Source organism: Solanum dulcamara, chromosome 5 (assembly GCF_947179165.1).
Source record: "Solanum dulcamara chromosome 5, daSolDulc1.2, whole genome shotgun sequence".
NCBI classification, from domain to species: domain Eukaryota; kingdom Viridiplantae; phylum Streptophyta; class Magnoliopsida; order Solanales; family Solanaceae; genus Solanum; species Solanum dulcamara.
In genome coordinates, this window is record NC_077241.1 from 65564100 (window position 1) to 65585810 (window position 21711).

At 29.9% G+C, this 21711-nt stretch overlaps 1 protein-coding gene across 1 annotated transcript; it reads left to right on the forward strand.

Moving 5' to 3' along the window:
• Positions 1–345: 345 nt before the first annotated feature.
• On the forward strand, positions 346–1580 carry LOC129888392 (protein CHLOROPLAST VESICULATION). Its single transcript, XM_055963373.1, has 2 exons — positions 346–567; positions 1065–1580. Exons 1-2 carry the CDS (start codon positions 464–466, stop codon positions 1405–1407), a joined length of 447 nt encoding a protein of 148 aa, XP_055819348.1. The 5' UTR covers positions 346–463; the 3' UTR covers positions 1408–1580.
• Positions 1581–21711: the final 20131 nt, after the last annotated feature.

Below are 21711 nucleotides of genomic sequence, written 5' to 3' on the forward strand. Positions count from 1 at the left end.
TCTTAACGGTAGGAGAGCTCACCAAATGAGTTAGCCCTTCCGTGACCGTGACCGAACTTGTTCTATCATTTGGTATTAATAGTTTAATAGAGTATAATTTTTGGAACTTCAAAAAGTAGTACTTCATTTGTTTAATTAGAGTAACCTTAAGGGAGGTTTATGGAAAGAATAAATTAATAAAGTTTCTTCCTAGAAAGAAAAAAATGTCAAATTGATTGAAAAATAAGCCAAAAGGGTCCTACCCACGTGTCAAGAGAAGAAGGGAAATTAGGCACCTTGTGAGTAGCGTCCGTAAACTGACCAATGACTCCACCTAAATTATAAATATCTCACCAATGAAGATAGTACTACTCTTAACAAAAAAAAAAAAGGGAAAACAAAATTATAGTACACAAAAATTGTACTACTACTCGATCTTTGTTTTCTTGTTCATTTTGTAGAGAGAAAAATTTAAGTATCAAAGATGGCTATTTCAACAAAATTATGTCTCAATCTCTCCCCTCAACCTCCTCCTGCTTCAACTTGTAACTCAATTCCTCTACCTTCAAAGACAACTCGAATTTCTTGGTGAGTCTACTATACTGTTTCTTTTTTATAATAAATAAATACGACCATATAAAAGGTAATATGCTTACTAATTATATTGAGTGCCTTGATTTCTATATTTTAGTACTCTATTCGTCTCAAATTATCTGTTGTGTTTCTCTTTTACCTTATTTGTGTCTTAATGTATAGTCTATCTTTCTTAAATATTTACTCTATTTATATATTGATCACCCCATAATTGAGGTGTTTATAATCTTCAAAAATATTTATTATAAAAGATAAAACAAAAAAAATTAATTTTATCTTGAACTCTTAAATAACAACTAATTTGAAATAACTATTTATAGAAATCACTATGTGATACAAAATAAATTATTATCGTCCCATTTGACTAACATGCATGTAACACAATCAACCTCTTTAACTTTTCATTCATATCATATGCCTCAAATTTTATTGTATTAATAGGTTCCCTTTTTCTTTGCTATTTATTTTAGCTATCATTTGTTTTAATGCAGGCAACGAAAAGATAAATCATGGAAAAGTCAATGTGTATTAGGGATGGCATGTGTTGTAATTATTGGATTAGAATTTGACAGCTCAATTTTAGGTAATCAAGAAAGTGCGATGGCGATCGCCGGAGACAAGCAAATACATGTCGCCGGAAAATCAATACAAAAATGGAGTGAAAAGAGATCATGCCCGCCGTGGAACATGAACTCTTTAGAAACCATTGTGCCGGAAAATCTACCGAGGCCGGTGACTCGCCGGAGATGGGAAACCGTTGATTATAGCACTACTCAATCTGCACCTGAAGTAAAGTTGGTGACAAAATTTAGTAAAGGGTGCTTCACTATGTGAACATTACTAATTAAGTTCGACTGAATTCCCTTCGTCCAAATAGGATAAAATAATATTTTTTTCCGTTTTATATGAACATGTAAATTCCTTGCCATAAGAAAATATTTAGTATAGTTATAATTTGTATAAAGTTATTTTAAGAATGCTAATAAAAAAAATTGTGAGCTTAATTTGTTTTGGTTTCTGCCTATGGGCGGAGGGAGTTCATTCGAGCTTTTTTCATAGAAAACTATATTACAAATTATTATTTTTATATATATATATATATATAGTAAATGTTAAATTTTTCTAGCGTATAAAGGTTAAGTGAAGTAGTAGTACAAGATTGGCAGTTTATTAGCAGTACAATGCAGTACAAGAATATACGTTACGATATGGAAATAAGAATTTGTAATCAGGAGGCCCACTTTATATATGGTCGACATCGGCCCATAACCAAAAGCAAAAGGCCCGAACCAACTCATTGATAAGCTCTGCCCGGAGAAGTGCACAATTATCCATTTTTAGAGTCGCTATTTGATTAAGGGAAAAAAGGTTAAAAATATTCTTAAATTATTTAAATGAATAAAAATATTTACTATTTATAATTTGATTTAAAAATATTTTTTCCGTTAATATTTTAGTCCAGAAATGTCTCTATTGTTATTTAATTGGTCAAAGTTTTTTAAATAAATTTTTTTTTTGAACACATTTTTTTCTAATATTATTTTTTTTATTAGAAAATGTTTATTCAACTTCAATTAGAAAAAAAATAAAATTATTTCTTATTTTATTATAATTATTTTTTATCGTTATTTGAATAAAAATTAATAATGGATTTATTATGATCTTATATATATGACATATATTTTCTGTTAAAACATAGAGTACATGAAATTATTCTTTTTAATTGATAAAATGAGATTACGAAGAATAAAATAATTTCCGACATTTTTATTACTTAAAGTGGTTTAAAAAGAAAGAAAACAAGAATATAATTTCTTAAAAGTAATAATTTTATAAGGAACAAGATTTTTTTTTCCTTAAAAAATATATATTTATTCAGAAAAGCACATTTTTGACTCATTTTGTAACAATAGGGGCATTTTTGACCCTTTAAATAACAATAAGAGCATTTTTGGATCAAAATATTAATGGTAAGGACATTTTTGTTTATTTCAAAAAGTCTAAGAATATTTTTGACCATTTTCTCCTTAATTAATATTTATTGTATTAACATACTTTCGTGAATAATTCAGACATGTGCGATTAATATTGAAAATTTGCATTCGCGGTGAATGTGAAAATTGTATTTAAATTTCAGGTGTGCTTAATTTGTTTTGCAAAAAAAGTTTTTTTATTCTTCGATTTTCAACAATTCAATATTCAAATCTACTTCAAATAAGTTTAAATTTGACACATGATTTTCATATATCATAAAGAACAAATCACAATAATTGATTAGTTAAAATAATAATAAATTTAACAAATCCACTTAACATTTTTGTAAAATAATAATCGGTAGGTTTGGAGTGGCTGACTAAATTATTTAATGTCATCTTTAAGACGGCAACGATGCCCAAAGAATGGAGGTCCAGCGTAATGACCCCTCTATACAAATACAAGGGGATATCCAGAGCTGCAACAACTATAGAGGTATCAAGATTCTAAGCCATACTATGAAAGTGTGGGAAAGAGTGATGGAGATGAGTGTGAGGAGAGGCGTGTCTATTTCAGAGAACCAGTTCGAATTTATGCAGAGGAGCTCAACTATAGAAGCCATACATCTTATGAGGAGACTAGTGGAGCAGTATAGGGAGAGGAAGAGAGACTTGCATATGGTATTCATCGGCCTAGAAAAGGCTTACGATAAAGTTTCACGAGAGATGCTATGGAGATGTTTGGAGGCTAAAGGTGTACATGTGGCGTACATTAGGGTGATCAAGGATATGTATGAGTGTGTCAAAACCAGGGTAAGGACATTAGGAGAGGACTCAGAGCACTTTTCAGTTGTGATGGGGTTGCATCAAGGATCAGCTCTTAGTCCATTTTTATTTGCCTTAGTGATGGATAGATTGACGCAAAAAATTTAATGTGAGGTGACATGGTGTATGCTTTTCGCGGACGACATAGTCCTAATCGATGAGACTCGTAACGGAGTTAATGCTAAGCTGAATGATTGGAGACATACCTTAGAGTCTAAAGGGTTTAAGCTGAGTAGGACCAAGACAGAGTACTTAGAGTGCAAGTTCAGTGAGACACCTCAGGAGGTTGGAGCAGAAGTTAGGCTTGGTGACCAAGCCATCTAAAAGAAAAGTAGTTTCAAGTACCTTGGGTCTATCATGCAAGGCAGCAAGGAGATTGACGATGATGTCACACATCGTATTGGGGAAGGGTGGATGAAATGGAGGCTCGCTTCCGGTGTGCTATGTGACAAGAAGGTGCCACCATAACTTAAGGAAAAGTTCTACAAAGTTGTGGATAGACCGGCTATGTTATATGGGGCAGAGTGTTGGCCAGTTAAGGTCTCCCACGTTCAAAAGATGAAGGTTGCCGAGATGAGAATGTTGAGATGGATGTGTGGGCATACTAGGAATGACAGGATTAGAAATGAGGCTATTCGGGACAAGGTAGGAGTAGCCTCAGTGGAAGACAAGATGCGGAAAATGTGACTGAGATGGTTTGGGCATGTGAAGAGGAGAGACACAGATGCCCCAGTGCGGAGGTGTGAGAGGTTGGTCATGGATGGTTTCAGAAGAGGTAGGGGTAGGCTGAAGAAATATTGGGGAGAGGTGATTAGATAGGACATGACGTAGTTACAGCTTACCGAGGACATGATCTTAGATAGAAAGGTGTGGAGGACCCACATTAGGGTAGAAGGCTAGTGCATAGTCTCATTATTCTTCCTTATTAGTAGGCGCATTAGCGCACTATAATTTCTTGTGCTCTGATTTCTGTTCTTATATATTACTATCTATTACTTTCTATACTTTAATTACTTTATTTTATCTGTGTCTCTTTCATTATTTGTTTTCTCATACCGCTTTGAATTTCTTAGCCTGATCTGACATCTTTTTATGCTTTTATTGAGCTGAGGGTCTTTCGGAAACAGTCGTCCTATCTTAGTAGGAGTAAGGTATGCGTACACTTTACCCTCCCCAGACTCCACGTTGTGAGATTTCACTGGGTTGTTATTGTTGTATTGTATCATGGTTGTGCTCAGTCATATATGATTGAAGTACAAGTTACAAATGGTCAAAATTTCAGGTGTGTGAGTCTAAACACAAAAAGCAGAAAAAGCGAAAAAAAAGTAAGCATTTGTGCCTAAAAGTTATCTAATAGTATAAATAAAGAAATACATCGGATATTAGTTAAATGGGGCAACCAAAATAGAGCAGCCCCGTGAAAATTTTACACTCCGCCTAGCAAATTCTTTTTGATGCCATACATAAGTGACAAATTTATGTTGTCACACAATAATATTTATTCTAGTCATGATCAAGATCTTTATAAGACAAGAATTAATTTTTGCTCTACTCTTCGGTAGTTCATGATAAGACATGCTACAATATTTGTGACTAATGACCATTTATACTAAAATAAAATTCTCTATTTTTATCATATCTCCATGGTATTTATCTAATCATATAAGAACATGTTTTTTTCATAATTTTTATGATATCTTGACATATCCACTTTTAAAAATAAATGAGCATTCACTATGTTTATCACAAGTCATAATCTTTTTTAAAGAATGAACTGTAATCATAAGTGTGTGCTTCAAAAGTTTTCAATATAAGCTCATTGTCATATCTTGACATTTATCACATTTATATGACTCATCTATCAATATCACTTTAAAAAGAACAAGTGTACTTCCACATTGTATTTCTTTCCTTTTTTTTGCGTGGAAAATTTATGATATTATCAAATTAGATTACACGATAATCACATGCCCGATAACTTGTATACCACATTTATGGCAAAAATTATTGTCATCCTTGGAAGGAACATTTTGAGCTCTTTTGAGAACTCATAATGTTTCTTTTTTATGTTATCACAATGATGATTATTATTAGATAAAAGAATTTAATATACTTTTTAATTTTGTAATTTAAAATGGATATAATCTTTGTTATAAAAGTAGATCATATATACCGTTACACAATTTAAAGTCACTTTTATAATGAATGGTATATCTTAATCATTTATGTATCGATAGGGGTATATATTGGCCACTTTTATAATAAGAGATTATTAGCTCTAAATTACGAAATTGAGAGGTATATCAAGTTTTTAAAAAATTTCTTATCCCACCCCATCTCCTACACAGTTATCCCAACTCCACCCACCCCCATCCTTCACCCCTTCCCCACCCCACAAAAAAAATCTTTTAAAATTATTTTTGATACCACACCACCACCTACCCCGACTCTCCCCACCCCAAACCCGCCCCCTCCCGCCTAAAAAAAATTAAATTACTTTTAAAATAAAATTAATTTTTTTCTTATCCCAACCCCACTCTCTCCCTCCTCCTCTCCCTCTCCCTCCCCTCACCCTTCCACCCAATCAAAAAAAAATTAAAAAAAATTAAAAAATAATTATTTGAGGGGTGGGTGGGTAGTAAGGTGTGGGGTTGGAGTACTGGGTAGGAGGGATGAGGTGGGGTGATAAAAAAATTAAAAGAAAAAAAAGTTTTCTTTTCTTCTTTAATGGCTAAACTTAGCATTTAATTATTTAATTATTTTTTAATTATTCTTTTATTATGTATATCTATGTTTATGCAAAAACAGCAGAAAATTTCACATATATATTTGAGTAGATGACACGTGGTATAAGACTGGTGTTTTTAAATTCAATTAATCAAGTTGAAGGATATTTTTTAAACTATTAATAATTAGAGAATTAAAATAATAATTTATGTTAAATTTATGAGTGTTTTCCATACTTATGTCTTAATTTTACTGTACAAGTATACTAATTAGAGACTTGACTATTCTGGAAAACTCATAATGGAATACTAAATTAGTCACAACTCATTACTACTAATCAGGAACTAACTTCAAATTTTAGCATAAATTGATTGCTCTGAAGCAATTTTGGACGTACTGTCTACTTTCCCGTCTCTTATGTTAATTATAATTTGTTTTGAAACAAAATTTTAAAATTATGAGAGTCGCAATGCTTCAACTAGTTTTAAAATAAATAAATTTTTAAATAAATCAGATTATTGATAGTATTATTAAATATTAGTTAAAGGAAAAAAGGTAAATATATTCTTCAACTTTGCGATTTAGAGCAGATATATTTCTCGTAAAAAAAATAGTGCATATATACTCCTGTCGTCTAATAAATAGTGCATATATACCCTCGTTGTAAAAATATCTATATTTACTGAATTGAAAAAAATTATAATACTATTTTTTAAATTTCAAAAATATCACATGACTTTATAAAAATTGTCTCATCCCTTTTTACCCCTTTAGACCTGACCCAAATGAGAAAAAATAATCAATTCTTCTTCTACTCAATCATAAAATGGGTTTGGATCGAATTTGAATAGAAATGAATGGAATTTTTTAAAAGTGGGTCTAGTTTGGGTGGGTAAAAAAATGGATTAGATAATTTTTTTAATCACATGATGAAATTTAAAAACTAGCTTTAGATTATTTTTTTTAATTCAATCTATTAACAAAAAAGGGTAAATATACACTATTTTTTAGATGATAAGAGTAGTATGCACTACTTTTTTTAATGAGAATTATATTTGTTTTAAATTGTAAAATTAAAAATATAATTACCTTTTTTTGGCTAAATAAAAAAAAGTGTTATTCTTTTCGTAACTAACTAAAAAATGTGTCATATAAATATTTTGAGGATAAATCACATAATGTATGAAGATGATAAAATTTAAATTGGTCAAAGTTAATGTTATCAATATTTATGTTAGTATACAAAGGATTATATCTTAATGAATAGCATAATTCGGAGGGGGGGAAACATAATTTGATTAGTGTGTCATACTGTCAGTTTTGACATCCAACAACAAATATTTAGAATATTTTTATACCAAAACGTGAAGCTATCTATGAACTATTTTTCATCTGTTAAGAATATTTTTAATTTTTTTTTTCATACAACTTTGAAAGAACAAAGATTTAGGAAATACAAACAAATATTTCTAAACGGTCAACCATCAATAATAATAATAAATAATTCCTTCGTTCGTTTTAATTTTTTTTTCTTACTTGCTCTTTAGTCCGTTTCAGAAATAATGTATTTTTATTTTTGATAATTTTTTAATTTCAATTTTCATATGACATGTTTATAGAATTCAAAAGTCTTCTTTAAATTAAAATAAATAAAATCTATATTTATCAGTGGACAATCATCGGAAATGTAAAAAACAAATATTGAAAATGGCCATTAAAGATCTGTAACACATGAGATTAATTATCTCAATTAAATTTCCACTATCAAATTCAAAAAAAAAAAACATGTAATTAAGGTACATGACTAAGGATTTTGAGAAGTAATAGATTTATGACACAACACACTGACATATAGGAAAACACCACCAATGACAAAGACGAGGAAACACTTTTCTATGTTGCATTGCTCTAATAGAAGATCTGTCAATTTTATCTTCATTTACAACATTAAAATGCCCCTTTACTTTTGAATCTTCAAATGAAGAGCCACCAAAGTTAGAGCATACAGAAAGAACAAGGAAGAAAATAACTATAATCATTGGTTTCATTGTCTTCATGTTTCAATAATGCTGATTAGTTCAGATCTGGTGAACATATCATATATGAGACAACTATTTATAGTTACAAGATGGAAGAGTAGAGTTGTGATATGTAAGGACTAATTACTTTTTTTAACCAATCAGATTGAAGTTGACATAATAATATTTAATTGGTCAAAACATGTCACTTATACACGTGACATATTTTTATTGGTCTTTTGATTTAATTAAGTATGATGTTGTCATACTGATATGTGGCGTATGATCTTTGACATGACATCAATTTGGATCTTTAGGATAAAAAGACAGACTGTTATTTGTAACTCAATTAAATGAATTAGGCCAACAAATTGGACTATTAATTAAATTCATATTTATTAATTGAAAAGTTATATAAATACTAGTAGCAAATAAGTAAAAAAAATCATAATCTATAACTATTTTTTAACTTATTTGCTACTAGTATTTATATAACTCTTTAATTAATATTAATCTATAATAGTTACCTTATAAATGTGTAAAAGGATAAATATTTTAGATGTAGTATTTTTTCTATAAATGATTTAACTAGTTATATTTCTTCCTTATTTTGAGTAGACTAAATATGAGCAATATTTAATGAATTCCTATATGTAGTATTTTTTCTATAAATGATTTAACTAGTTATATTTCTTCCTTATTTTGAGTAGACTAAATATGAGCAATATTTAATGAATTCCTAAAAATTCTCCATTCCTACCTTTTCATAAGAAAACATTAATATCAAATCCTACAAATAATTCAATAGCAAGGCTACACATATCCGGATGCTGCAATTTCCTCTTGATTTGATTTAATTTAATTTAATTTGGTATTAATAGAAAAAAATTAAATCGACACATTATATATATAATATTATACCAAAAAAGTTAATTATAATCTACTTTATTAATATATTTTAAATTAGTTTATAATTTTCAATATTTAGATATATTATTTTAAATTTGGTCTTGTAAATATTTTATTTTGAATTTAAATCGAACGTTACAATTACATTGTTATAGATTTCAGATTGAAAGTTAACAATCTACTTTGGAAATATTTTGTTTTCTATTTAGTTTGATTGTAGCCGTTAATCTTATAAATTTAGTATATTGAACATTGATATTTTAATGAAAGTATGTTTTACTAATGTGGATTTTACGGTCTTTTTGAAGATTCCTATTCAGTTAACGTTTTAAGTCCTAGCCTATCACATAGATAAGTAAAAATATATTTGATCTCTTTTTCAACATTGTATAATTGTAAGGAAATTAAAAGGATGAAAAAATTAATGAAAAAACCAACTAAATCCGAAATCAAAAAATCTAACTTTATGGTAATTTGATTTGATTTACAGATTTTATAAATCGACATAATTGATTTACTTATTTTTTAATAAAAAATCAAATCAACATACCTATGTACACCCTTAATTATCAATATTTTATGTTAATATATGAATGATTGACCTTAAGGATTGGCGATTAGAGTTATGCACGTATTAATAAATACTAATACATGAATTATTGAATCGCATAAATTGATTGTTGACACCCAATTTTGACCATCCACAACGCAAATTAGCTATCGAATTTTTTTTGAATTCGAACATTTTGAAATAATTAGCTTTTATAAAAAAAAATAAAAAAAATAATAATATATGTATATATATATATTTTTTTTCATATTATTCTTAACTATTTTTATCTTTATATAAATTTTAGTATAACATACATATTTCTATATAACTATATCTTTGATTACTATTTATGTTATTATTCGAAAATTATCTCAAAAGATTTTTTTTTACTACTAAATAAATTTTAGTTAGGTTAGTTTAATTATGGTTTGTATTTTTGAAAATTTTAGTTTTTTCTAAAAATAAAAATAAATAAATAAAAAATATCCTTTCTTTTCTTTTTCCATTATCAAACAACTATCCATCTCTCTAAACTCACTTTTTCGCTATCTCTCTCTCTCTCAAAAAACTCACTTCTTCACTATCTCTCTCTCTATCTCAAAAACTCACTTCTTCACTATCTCTCTCTCTCTCAAAAAACTCACTTCTTCACTATCTCTCTCTCTATCTCAAAAACTCACTTCTTCACTATCTCTCTCTCTCTCAAAAAACTCACTTCTTCACTATCTCTCTCTCTCTACACTCTCTTCATCTTCTCAAAAAAAAAAAAGAGAAAACAAGACAAGTTACCCTCCTCACCATGCTCTCCCATTATCTCTCAATCTCTCTCCTCTTACATACCACCGAATACTTCTCTTCCACTCGTCTCCGGCGAGAGCTCCGACGAAACACGCAGGAAAAGCCACCAAGCCGCCGCTAGACTAACAAGACGAGAGGTTTAAGACGGATCTTTACAAATTCGTTTTGGTATGGTTTCGTTTAACTTTATTTTTCTATATATGTTGTGTTCTAATAGATCTAAAAGTTCATTCTTTTTTTTTATGATTATTGTGTATATGTTGGGTTGATTACATCTTATGTTTGGTGTTCTTGATAAGTTTTCTTGCTTGGAAGATTTAGATCTTTCTCATGTTAGACTCTTTTTACTGATTTTGTTTTCATAACAAATGTTGTGCTGATTAATTACTCTAACCATTATTGTTATTTTCTTGCTTATAAGATTCATATTGTTCACATGTTACTACATCACTTTAATTCTTTATTTTTTGCTCCAAATGATTTGCTAAACTCGAGATTCAAAGATTTTTTGTTCATTCATAATTGATTAAGATTGCAAAGCATATTTATGTTAATTTTGTTGTTGTTGTTGTTGTTTATGTTCATGTTCATGTTCATGTTTATTTCATGTTCATGTTTATTTCATGTTCATGTTCATGTTTATTTCATGTTTATTTCATGTTTATGTTTATGTTCATATTCATATTTATGTTCTTACACTTTAATTATGTTCATGTTTATATTCTTGTATTTAATTAAGGTTTCATGTTCTTACATTTTAATTATGTTCATGTTTATATTCTTGTATTTAATTAAGGTTTCATGTTCTTACATTTTAATTATGTTCATGTTTATATTCTTGTATTTAATTAAGGTTTCGTGTTCATATTCATGTTCTTACATTTTAATTATGTTCATGTTTATATTCTTGTATTTAATTAAGTTTTTTTTTACGGTGAGATTGTTATTATTTGTTATTGTCTAAATGCATATCTTTTAATTTGGGTATCTATTTGATTAGCTAATTGATAACCGATATTTTATTTTCTTGATTTAGATTTGGGAAATGTTTAATATTTTGCTAATCGGACATAATTTGTTGATTGAAATATTTGACTGTTAGGAAATAATTATAGTATTTTTTTTACAAAATTTGCTAGCATGTAGTAATTATTTTGGCATTTATCACAATTAATTTTGTCTCCCTTTATTAAATTTGGAATAAAGTTGTTATCCTACTACTTTAAATAAAGTTATTACCCTACTACTTTAAATAAAGTTATTACCCTACTACTTTAAATAAAGTTATTTCACCACTACTTTAAATAAAATTATTACCCTACTACTTTAAATAAAGTTGTTACCCTACTACTTTAAATAAAGTTATTACCCTACTACTTTAAATAAAGTTGTTACCCTACTACTTTAAATAAAGTTGTTACCCTACTACTTTAAATAAAGTTATTACCCTACTACTTTAAATAAAGTTGTTACCCTACTACTTTAAATAAAGTTATTACCCTACTACTTTAAATAAAGTTATTTCACCATTACTTTAAATAAAGTCATTACTCTATTACTTTAAATAAAGTCATTACCCTACTACTTTAAATAAAGTTATTTTACTACTACTTTAAATAAAGTTAGTACCCACTTCTTTAAAATAAGTTTTAAATAGTTTTTTTTATTATTTGGAGGGATGATTACATGCCTACTACTTATGTAACAGATTTTATTTTGGCCAATGAAAAATCTCTCCGTCGGGTTTCGAGGCCTCTCCATTTTAAAGACGGAAATTTTAATTTAAGTTTACATTATATATTACAAGTTGAAATGGCCGATGAAGAAATTACCGTTGCTTTCCAAGGCCTCCCATGTTCATAAGACGGTTTTTATTTTTGTATTAGTATTATTATTATTATTGTTATTATTTTTATTTTTATTATTACTATTTATATTATTTATTATTAACATGTTTACTAAGTATTTCTACAGGCGCTGGAGCAAAATTGACTGATATGCAATTTTATGTATATCTGATATACAAGAAAACTGTTGGTTGTATGCACTAATATACAGTGTATATACAGTTGTGATATACATCAGAATTGGCCCCAAAGCCCAAAACGCAGGTGGCCCAACAGCTTAGTCCAGACGTACAGAAACTAAGTGTCGGGCCATATTTTTATATGTTCATTACTTATTTTTATTTATTATTTTATTGATTCGGTTTGTAATAATTAATTAATTCATGTCGTTCATAATTTTCTTAGCTATTAATTTTAATTTGTTTTAACCTAATTAGATTCCCGTAAAGATAAACCAACTCATGTTAATTTATTCTTAAAATAATTTTCTATATTTACTTAGTCATTGATAAACTTTTACTTCTTTATATATATATATATATACATGTATATTATAATCAAATATTTAAGTTTTATCAATTTTGTTATTTATTTTTTTTTATTTTTTTTTATAAAAATAATTTCAAAGTCTTCGTTTTCTTTTAAATTAATATTTCCCAAAGTTAGTTAAATAAATTTCAAATCGTTGGATAACCGCATGTTAGCGGCTATTTTAAGTGCTAAAACCTTCTTAAAATAGTAATATGAACCTCATACCCTTTTTCTCTAAATTTTTAAGACTTAAATCTGTTAGAATCTTTTAAATTAAGTTTTCTTAATTTCTTTAAAAAATTAAGTGGCGACTCTTTTTTTTACTAAAATTGATTTTTTCTTATAAAGATGAAATTAATTTTAAACCGTCTTTTTTCGATATAACATTGATTAGCGTTTCATTCTGTCAGGTTTTACATCCTCAACTCAAAAACGAAGATTGAGAATATATTTATATCAAAACGTGAAGCTATCTTGAACTATTTTTTCATACGTTAGTAATATTTTTAGTCCTTTCACGTAGGACTTTCAAAGGATAAAGATCTATGGAAATGTCAACAAATATCTCTAAACGGTCTAACCATCGATAATAACAGATTTTTCTCTTTTTCAATTTTTTCTTTTTTAGATCATCTAAAAAAGAATATATTTTTTCTTCTTAACAATTTTTTAATTTCAACTTTCACAATGACATGTTTAACACCATAAAAATTAAAGGATATTTTGATAAATTCTACATACTTCATAGTTTAAAATCAGAAAATTCAAGTAAAGTCTTTTTTATTTTCTTAAATTCCATATCAAATCAGAATAAAAGGGCAGCCCGGTGCACTAAAGCTCCTGTTATGCACGGGGTCCGGGGAAGGGCTTGACCACAAGGGTCTATTGTACGCAGTCTTGCCTTGCATTTCTGCCAGAGGCTGTTTCCAAGGCTTGAACCCGTGACCTCCTGGTCACATGACAGGAACTTTACCAGTTACTCCAAGGCTCCCCTTCAAATCAGAATCAGAATCAATCAAACAAATTAAAATAAAAAAAATAATATCTATGTATACCGATCGACGGCCACCGAAAATTAAAAAAAAATAGAAATACAAAAGATATTTAGCCATAAAAGATTTGCAACACACATGAGATTAATTATCTCAACCAGATTTTCACCATCAAATTAACAGTACTAGGTTTATGACACAACACAAAAAAAATTATTCTGAACGAGGTACAACCATCAAAATTTATATGAGGATTTATTAAGTTTTTGACACATGGATAGTGGATTCAATTTAGCTTAAAAAGAAACCAAAAGGAGAGAGAATATAAAGTGTGAAGGGAAATTTTAAAAAAATAATGGGGCTCATGTTAAATTTTATTAAATAAACTAAAATATAGTATTGAAAATGAATCGTGGAGCCCTCCCTTCTGAACTTTTCTTCTTCTTCATAATACTCTTTTCTTCTATATCAAAAAAAAAAATCATTCAGTTTCATCATATTAATTCCAGTAAAAAATCAAAAATGCATATTCAACTATTGAAATTAAACATGCAATTTTTTTGATATTGTTTTTTACTGCAATTTTAAGATAATTTGTTATTGATTCAGTTAATTTTTAAGACAACTTGTTGAAATTAACTGAATCAACAACAAGTTGTCTTAAAATTGCAGTAAAAAACAACATCATAAAAATGTGTGTTTAATTTTGATAGTTAAACATGCATCTTTGATTTTTTACTGGAATTAATTTGATGAAAATGAATGGATTTTTTTTTTATTTAGAAGGAAAGAGTATTATGAAGAAGACGAAAAGCTCAGAAGGGAGGGCTCCACAATTCACTTTCAATACTATATTTTAGTTTATTTAATAAAATTTAACGTGGGCCCACTATTTTCTTTTGGTATAACTTACCTAAATCTCATAGTGTAAGGAGTACATTACATCATATTCCTATCTTTTTTCAATTTATAAAAATCTCCTAAAATATGAGCCATCCGGATACATCTCAATATGCGTGATACATAATAATTGATACATTAATTAGCTGCTCTGTTACGATTAAAAAGGAAATAAATCATAAGCATTAATATGAAATCCACAAATCACAGTGATGTCAATCTCTCCCAAGTTTAACAACTTCAAACAATTTCTATTTTAAATCTTCTTCTCTCACATCTCTCCCAATTCTTTCTAGATTCAAAAAAAAATTGAAAAAATTATCTGATACATGTTGAATATATCTATTTTGTTGAGACATTCAGAAATATGGAAAAGTGATGTGAGTTATGTACAATACAAAAGCGATAGAATAGTTGTTGGATAAACTACGACTTCACCCAAATTATAAAAAATTCTTTCAAAATCATTGAGAATTGTAGAGATAGATCATGAATATCTCAATTTTGTTGAGATATTCATGAATCTGGAAAAACGAGGTGCGTTATGATTGATATAACACATGCATTATATTGTGTAGTAGATTTTTTATTTATGATATCGAGATGAATACATAAACCATGATACATTGCTATTTCGATAATGTATACATCAATTTGTCCATAAGGTGTTTGATTTTAGGTCTATACATTACTGAGTGGTAGTTATTAGGTTCAGATACATACTCTGTAACTTTATGAATGTATCATGCCCAAAGATTGTTTAGATTTGTGTTTTCGATCTGGATATATAAGACTTGATACATTACTATTCCTAACATCAGTCGTAAATTGCTAAGTAGTGTAATATTACCAGATACATTAGAGAAGTAAAGATTGCATGTGATATATTTTTTTAGATATGCACATCATCGTGTGGTCATTATTAAGTATCAGATACATGTATCATTACCAACAAATGGATAAGTGACAATAATTTGTATGAATGTATCATGGCTAGTAATGCATATCGGATACATGTAATACAGAATACCTATTAATATAAAATATTGCAATTAATATGTATCAATTACATTGCAGTGAATATGTATCAGATACATGACATGCTAAGGACCGTGCAATAGAAATGATAAGGGGTGCTAAGGAAAACCATTGGCACTTTAGTGATGTATGTGTGTGCATAATACACAGAGAAGTAGTCAAAAGCTCAATATGTTTATATATCAAATGCATTATATATTTGGAGATAGGTTCATCTAAAATTGATAATCTTAATGTATATATCACTAAGAGTATGATGTATCAGGTGCATCATACTTTGTATCAGATGAAATAATTTCAAAAATTCATTCATGATGAAATTTATAACTTGATAAAATGCATTTGATACATTTTTTGATAATTATGTATCAGCTAAATACGAATTTAACATTAAAGGAACAACACATTGTACAAATAAAATTAGGGTTTATATGTATCAGATGATGCATTTTAAATCAGGATACATTCGAACCAATGAATCACTATAACATCTAACAAAAAACCACAGTCATCAACTTTATGCTCAACGTTACAAACTACAGCACCTTCAGGTATAGATCTGAGTGCAAGCACATTACCAACCATAAGATTAGTTTTTTTCCCACAATAAATAAACTGACCAGTATACATCTCTTCTGCAGCAACGAACAATTCCTTCTGATGCTATCAAAATTTTGAATATGAAAAATTAAAAAGAAAAATAGAACACAAAAATGAACTGTAAGTTGGAGAAGAAGAAGAACTATGGAATAAGCTGAAATTGATTGACCGGAGAGAGAACCAACTTGAAATTCAAAATAGTAATTGATGTGATTGAGAAAGTGAAAATAGGAAGAAGTTGGAGGAGAAAAAATAGGAAGAGAAAACGTGAATTTGGGAGTTGTGAAGTAATGAATCCAGATGATTTGTGTTTTGGAGGAAAAAGAGAAATTTTTAAAATATTTTGAAATAATAGAAAATAATAGAAAATATGATAAATAAAGATGTATAGATAGGTAATTTTTTCTTTCTTTTAATTTCCCTACACACTTTACATTCTCTCTCCTTCTGTTCTCTATTTCCCTTCACACTTTACACACCTTTTGATTTTTTTTACAGCTAAATTGAACCAACTATCCATGTGTCAAAAACTTAATGAATCCTCATACAAATTTTATTGGTTGTACCTCGCTCAGAATAAAATTTTTCAATACAACACACTAACACAATGGAAAGCACCACCAATAACAAAGAAAACAAGGAAGAAAATAACTATAATCATTGTTTTCTTAGTCTTCTAGTCCAATATTGCTAATTAGTCTAGATCTCGTGAACATATCAAATATGAGACATCTATTAATAATTACAGAACAAAAGAGTTGTGATAAGGATAAATTTGTTTTGACCAATAATATTGAAGTTGATAAAATAATATTTGATTAATCGAAAAATGTTATTTATATATGTGATATATTTTTATTGATCTTTGATTTGACTAGACATAATATTATGTCATTTTGATATGTGGCATATGATCTTTGGCACGTGACATCAATTTGAATCTTTAGAATAAGAAGACATCGATCTTCAACTTTTCAAATCGGACTGGTCATATGTAACTGAATTAAATGGATTAATCAAATAAATTAAAATTGGACTATTAATTAAATTCATATTTATTAATTGGGAAAGTTACATAAATACTAAGAAAATTCATAATCTACAACTATTTTTTAACTTAATCTGCAATATATATATGCCTTATAATGGTTAAAGGATAAAGACGTTAGATGTGGTATTTTTCCTATAAATGATTTAACTAGTTATATTTCATCCTTAATTTAAGTAGACTAAATATGAGCAATATTTGATTAATTCCTAAAGATTCTCCATTTCTATCTTTTCATAAGAAACATTAACATCAAATCCTACAAATAATTCATTATCAACGCTATAAATACTCAGATGCTACAATTTGCTCCTACACTCCATCAATATATAGTATATTGCATATATGCTTAACTTAGATTATATAGTATATATCGATACACACAGATGCGTGATATACTATACGAAAGAGGGTTAAAACTATCCTCAACTATTCAAAATAGACTAAATATACCCTTAAACTATATTCTGGCTCTCTGGGTCAAAAATACCCTTCTTGTCTTACCATTGGCTCACTTCTACCCTTCCGTTTGACGGAATGAAATTTGACATCCCATGTTTATATTATTATGCCATATAGATCTCCACATAAGCACACCCAACCCACCCATTAAAAGACCACACCCACCCCACACCCACCCATTAAAAGGCCACACCTTCACTCTTCGTTATTGTTCCGATTACTTTAACTTGGTCGAATATCTTCTTCTTCGACGACGCCGTTTCATCTTTTCGAAAAACATTTTCTTCTACTTTAGCCGCCGAAGTTGTTGGGTTTAAAAACACCAATGTATATCTTCCGGAACTGTTACTCTGGTATGAGAGAAAGTCACCTGCTGCAAAGAAGTCAAAAAGGTGAAAAGCAAAAAGAAAAATGAAGCAACTTTTTGCTTACAAAAGTTGACAGACGCGTAGAAAATAAAGCAAAAGTTGACAGAAGCGTAGAAAAATGCGTAGAAAATTAACGCGTAAATTTTCTACGTGTTTTCATTCTCCTATAAATAGAGGGTCTCTTGCCCTCATTTAGATCATCCCAAAAAGAGAGAGTAAACATACAAAGAGAGTTATACACCAAGATAAATATTTTAGTCTTGAGTGTCCTTTCTAGTGAGTTGTTCCTTTTACAAGAGAGGAGTGTTAATTGTTGTTTACTCCTTGTATTTGACAGCAGTGTACTCCCATATTTGAATAGTAAAATTCTTCTACCCCATAGTTTTTTCTCCTCTATCTGTTTGAGGGGTTTCCACGTAAAATTCTCGTGTTCAATTTATTTTCATATCAAACTTTAGTTGTGGTGCTTCCTTCCCCCAACAGTGATATCAGAGCCCTCGATTATTCTGTTTGTTTATGCGAAGGTACTATTCATGAATAGTATTTTTTTGTGGATAGTAAATCCAGTGAAAAGTATTATTAATATGAATAGTAAATTTTGGTGACGGTATAGTTTGTCACGATTGTTCGTAAAAATATTCAAAAACGATCTAGAAGGGTGTGAAGCAAATAACAATATCGAGTACAACAAAGTTTGACATTGAGAAATTCAATGGGACTAATTTCTCATTGTGAAAAATAAAAATAAAAGCGATATTGAGAAAGACAATTGCTTAGCTGCAATTGAAGGCAGGCCCACAGACTTTGTTGATGACAGCAAGTGGAACGACATAGACAGTAACGCAGTTGCTGATCTATATTTGGCACTAGCTGATCAAGTGTTGTCTAGTGTGACTGAAAAGCGGACGGTAAAAGAAATGTGGGATACTCTTACGGAATTGTACGAGGCCAAGTATTTGCATAATAAAATCTTCTTAAAAAGAAGATTGTGTACTCTTCGAATGGAAGAGTCCATATCGGTTACTGAACACATCAATACTTTGAATATTCTATTTTCGCATCTTACAACAATGGGTTGCAAAATAGAGGGGACTGAACGTGCAGAGCTTCTACTTCAAAGTCTGTCTAACTCGTATGATCAATTCATCATCAACCTGATGAACAATACAAATAGTCTATTTTTCAATGAAATTGCAGCCACTGTCCTAGAAGAAGAAAATCGGCATAAAAATAAGGAAGATAGACAAGCAAGTTCGCAGCAAACTCAAGCTTTGATGATGATGAGAGGAAGACCAACGGAACGTGGTCCTAGTGGGAGTCACAATCATGGTAGATCTCAATCAAGAAGTAAGAAGAATATCAAGTGTTACAACTGTGGCAAGAAAGGGCACTTCAAGAAAGATTATCAGTTCAAAAAGAAGAATGAACACCCTGAGCCATCAAATGCTCAAGGGAATATTGCATGTACCTTGGATGATGGCGACATTTTATGTAGTGAAGCAATATCAAATAATGAAGGCAGAAAATGTTTCACTGATGTCTGGATCATGGACACAGGAGCAACATGGCACATGACTTCCCGGAGAGAATGGTTCCATCAATATAATCCAATCTTAGGAGGATCTGTGTTCATGGGACACGATCATGCTTTGAATGTTATTGATATTGGGTTCATCAAAATAAAAATGTATGATGGCACGATACGCACTATCCAGGAGGTACGACATGTAAAAGACTTGAGGAAGAATCTATTGTCTTTGGGACAATTAGATGATAATGAATATTCATATAAGACTCATGATGGAGTCATGAAAATATCCAAAGGAGCACTTATAGTGATGAAAGCGAAAAAACTTGCTGCAAATCTATACGTGCTTAAAGGTGAAACACACCAAGAAGGAGAAACATCAACCGCGTCAGCAATTTTATTTGAAGAATCAACGATGATATGACATCATAAAATTGACCATATGTTGGAACGAGGTTTGAAGATTTTTGTTGAGCAAAATCTTCTTCCAAGACTCAAAAAAGTTTCGCTACCTTTTTGTGAGCATTGTGTTACCAGTAAACAAAATAGACTAAAGTTTAGCAGTTCCTCTACTAAAAGCAAGGAAATATTAGATCTGGTCCACTCTGATGTCTGGCAAGCACCGATGGAGTCCCTAGGAGGATCGAAATATTTTGTGTCATTTATTGACAATTACTCTAGGAAAAGCTGGGTATATCCAATCAAGAGAAAGACAGATGTTTTTTCAGTTTTCAAACAGTTCAAAGTGTGGGTGGAACTTGAATCTGAGAAAAAGATCAAGTGTTTGAGGACAGATAATAAAGGAGAATACTCTGGTGATGAATTTGATAACTTCTGTAAATAAGAATGTATTAAACGATAGTTCATGGTGGCATATACTCCACAACAAAATAGAGTAGCAGAGTGGATGAACAGAACCTTGTTGGAATGAATAAGAGTTATGTTGGTAACTGCAGGGTTGGAAAAATAATTCTAGGCAGAAGCAATCAAAATCGCTTGTTATGTGATCAATCGCTCACCATTAACTACAATTGATCTGAAAACGCCAATGGAGATGTGGACAAGAAAATTAGCTGATTATTCTCGCTTACAAATATTTAGAAGTTCTACTTATTTTATGTACAACACCTAAGAAAAATTGAAGTTGGATCCAAAATCTAGGGAATGTATTTTCTTAGGGTATGCTGATGGAGTCAAAGGGTATCGCTTGTGGAATCCCACAGCCCACAAGGTGGTAATCAACAGGGATGTTGTATTTATTGAAAATAAGATACAAGCAAAAGAAGGTAGCACTTCAAAAGAAAAATCAAAGACTACTACAGTTGAAGTTGAAGAAATAGAAAAAGTTTCAGTTTCTTCTAAAGCAACACTAGAGCACGAAGAACAAGAGCAAGCTAAGATCGAAATTCCAGAAGTTCGATGGTTAACTAGGGAGAGAAGAGAACCAACTTGGCACTCAGATTATTCTATAGAGAGTAATATTGCATACTGTCTACTAACAGAAGATGGAGAGCCTTCAACTTTTTACGAGGCTATGAAAGACCAAGAATCATCTCTGTAGGTGACAGCAATGCAAGAAGAAATTAAAGCTCTTCATAAAAATAAAACATGGGATCTTGTTCAATTACCATAAGGAAGGAAGACCATTGGAAATAAATAGGTCTACAAGATCAAACGCAATGGTAATGATCGAGTGGAGAAGTATCGTGCAAGATTGGTGGTGAAAGGATTCGCTCAGAAAGAAGGTATAGACTTCAATGAGATATTTTCTCCGGTGGTTCGACTCACAATAATTCGAATGGTCCTGGCGATGTATGCTACATTTGACTTGTACTTGGAGCAGTTAGATATCAAAACTGCATTTCTTCATGGAGAGCTTGAAGAAGAAATTTACATGCTCCAACTAGAAGGTTTTGAAGAACAAGGAAAAGAGAACTTGGTTTGTAGGTTGAACAAATCTCTATATGGTCTCAAACAGGCGCCGAGATGTTGGTATAAGAGATTTGATTCCTTCATTATAA

What these genes read in the sequence shown, in the direction of transcription:
- LOC129888392 (XM_055963373.1), top strand. Translation starts at nt 464, where the DNA reads ATGGCTATTTCAACAAAATTATGTCTCAATCTCTCCCCTCAACCTCCT. An exon ending in AAGACAACTCGAATTTCTTG is followed by an intron (nt 568 to 1,064) that starts GTGAGTCTACTA and finishes GTTTTAATGCAG; the next exon opens with GCAACGAAAAGATAAATCAT.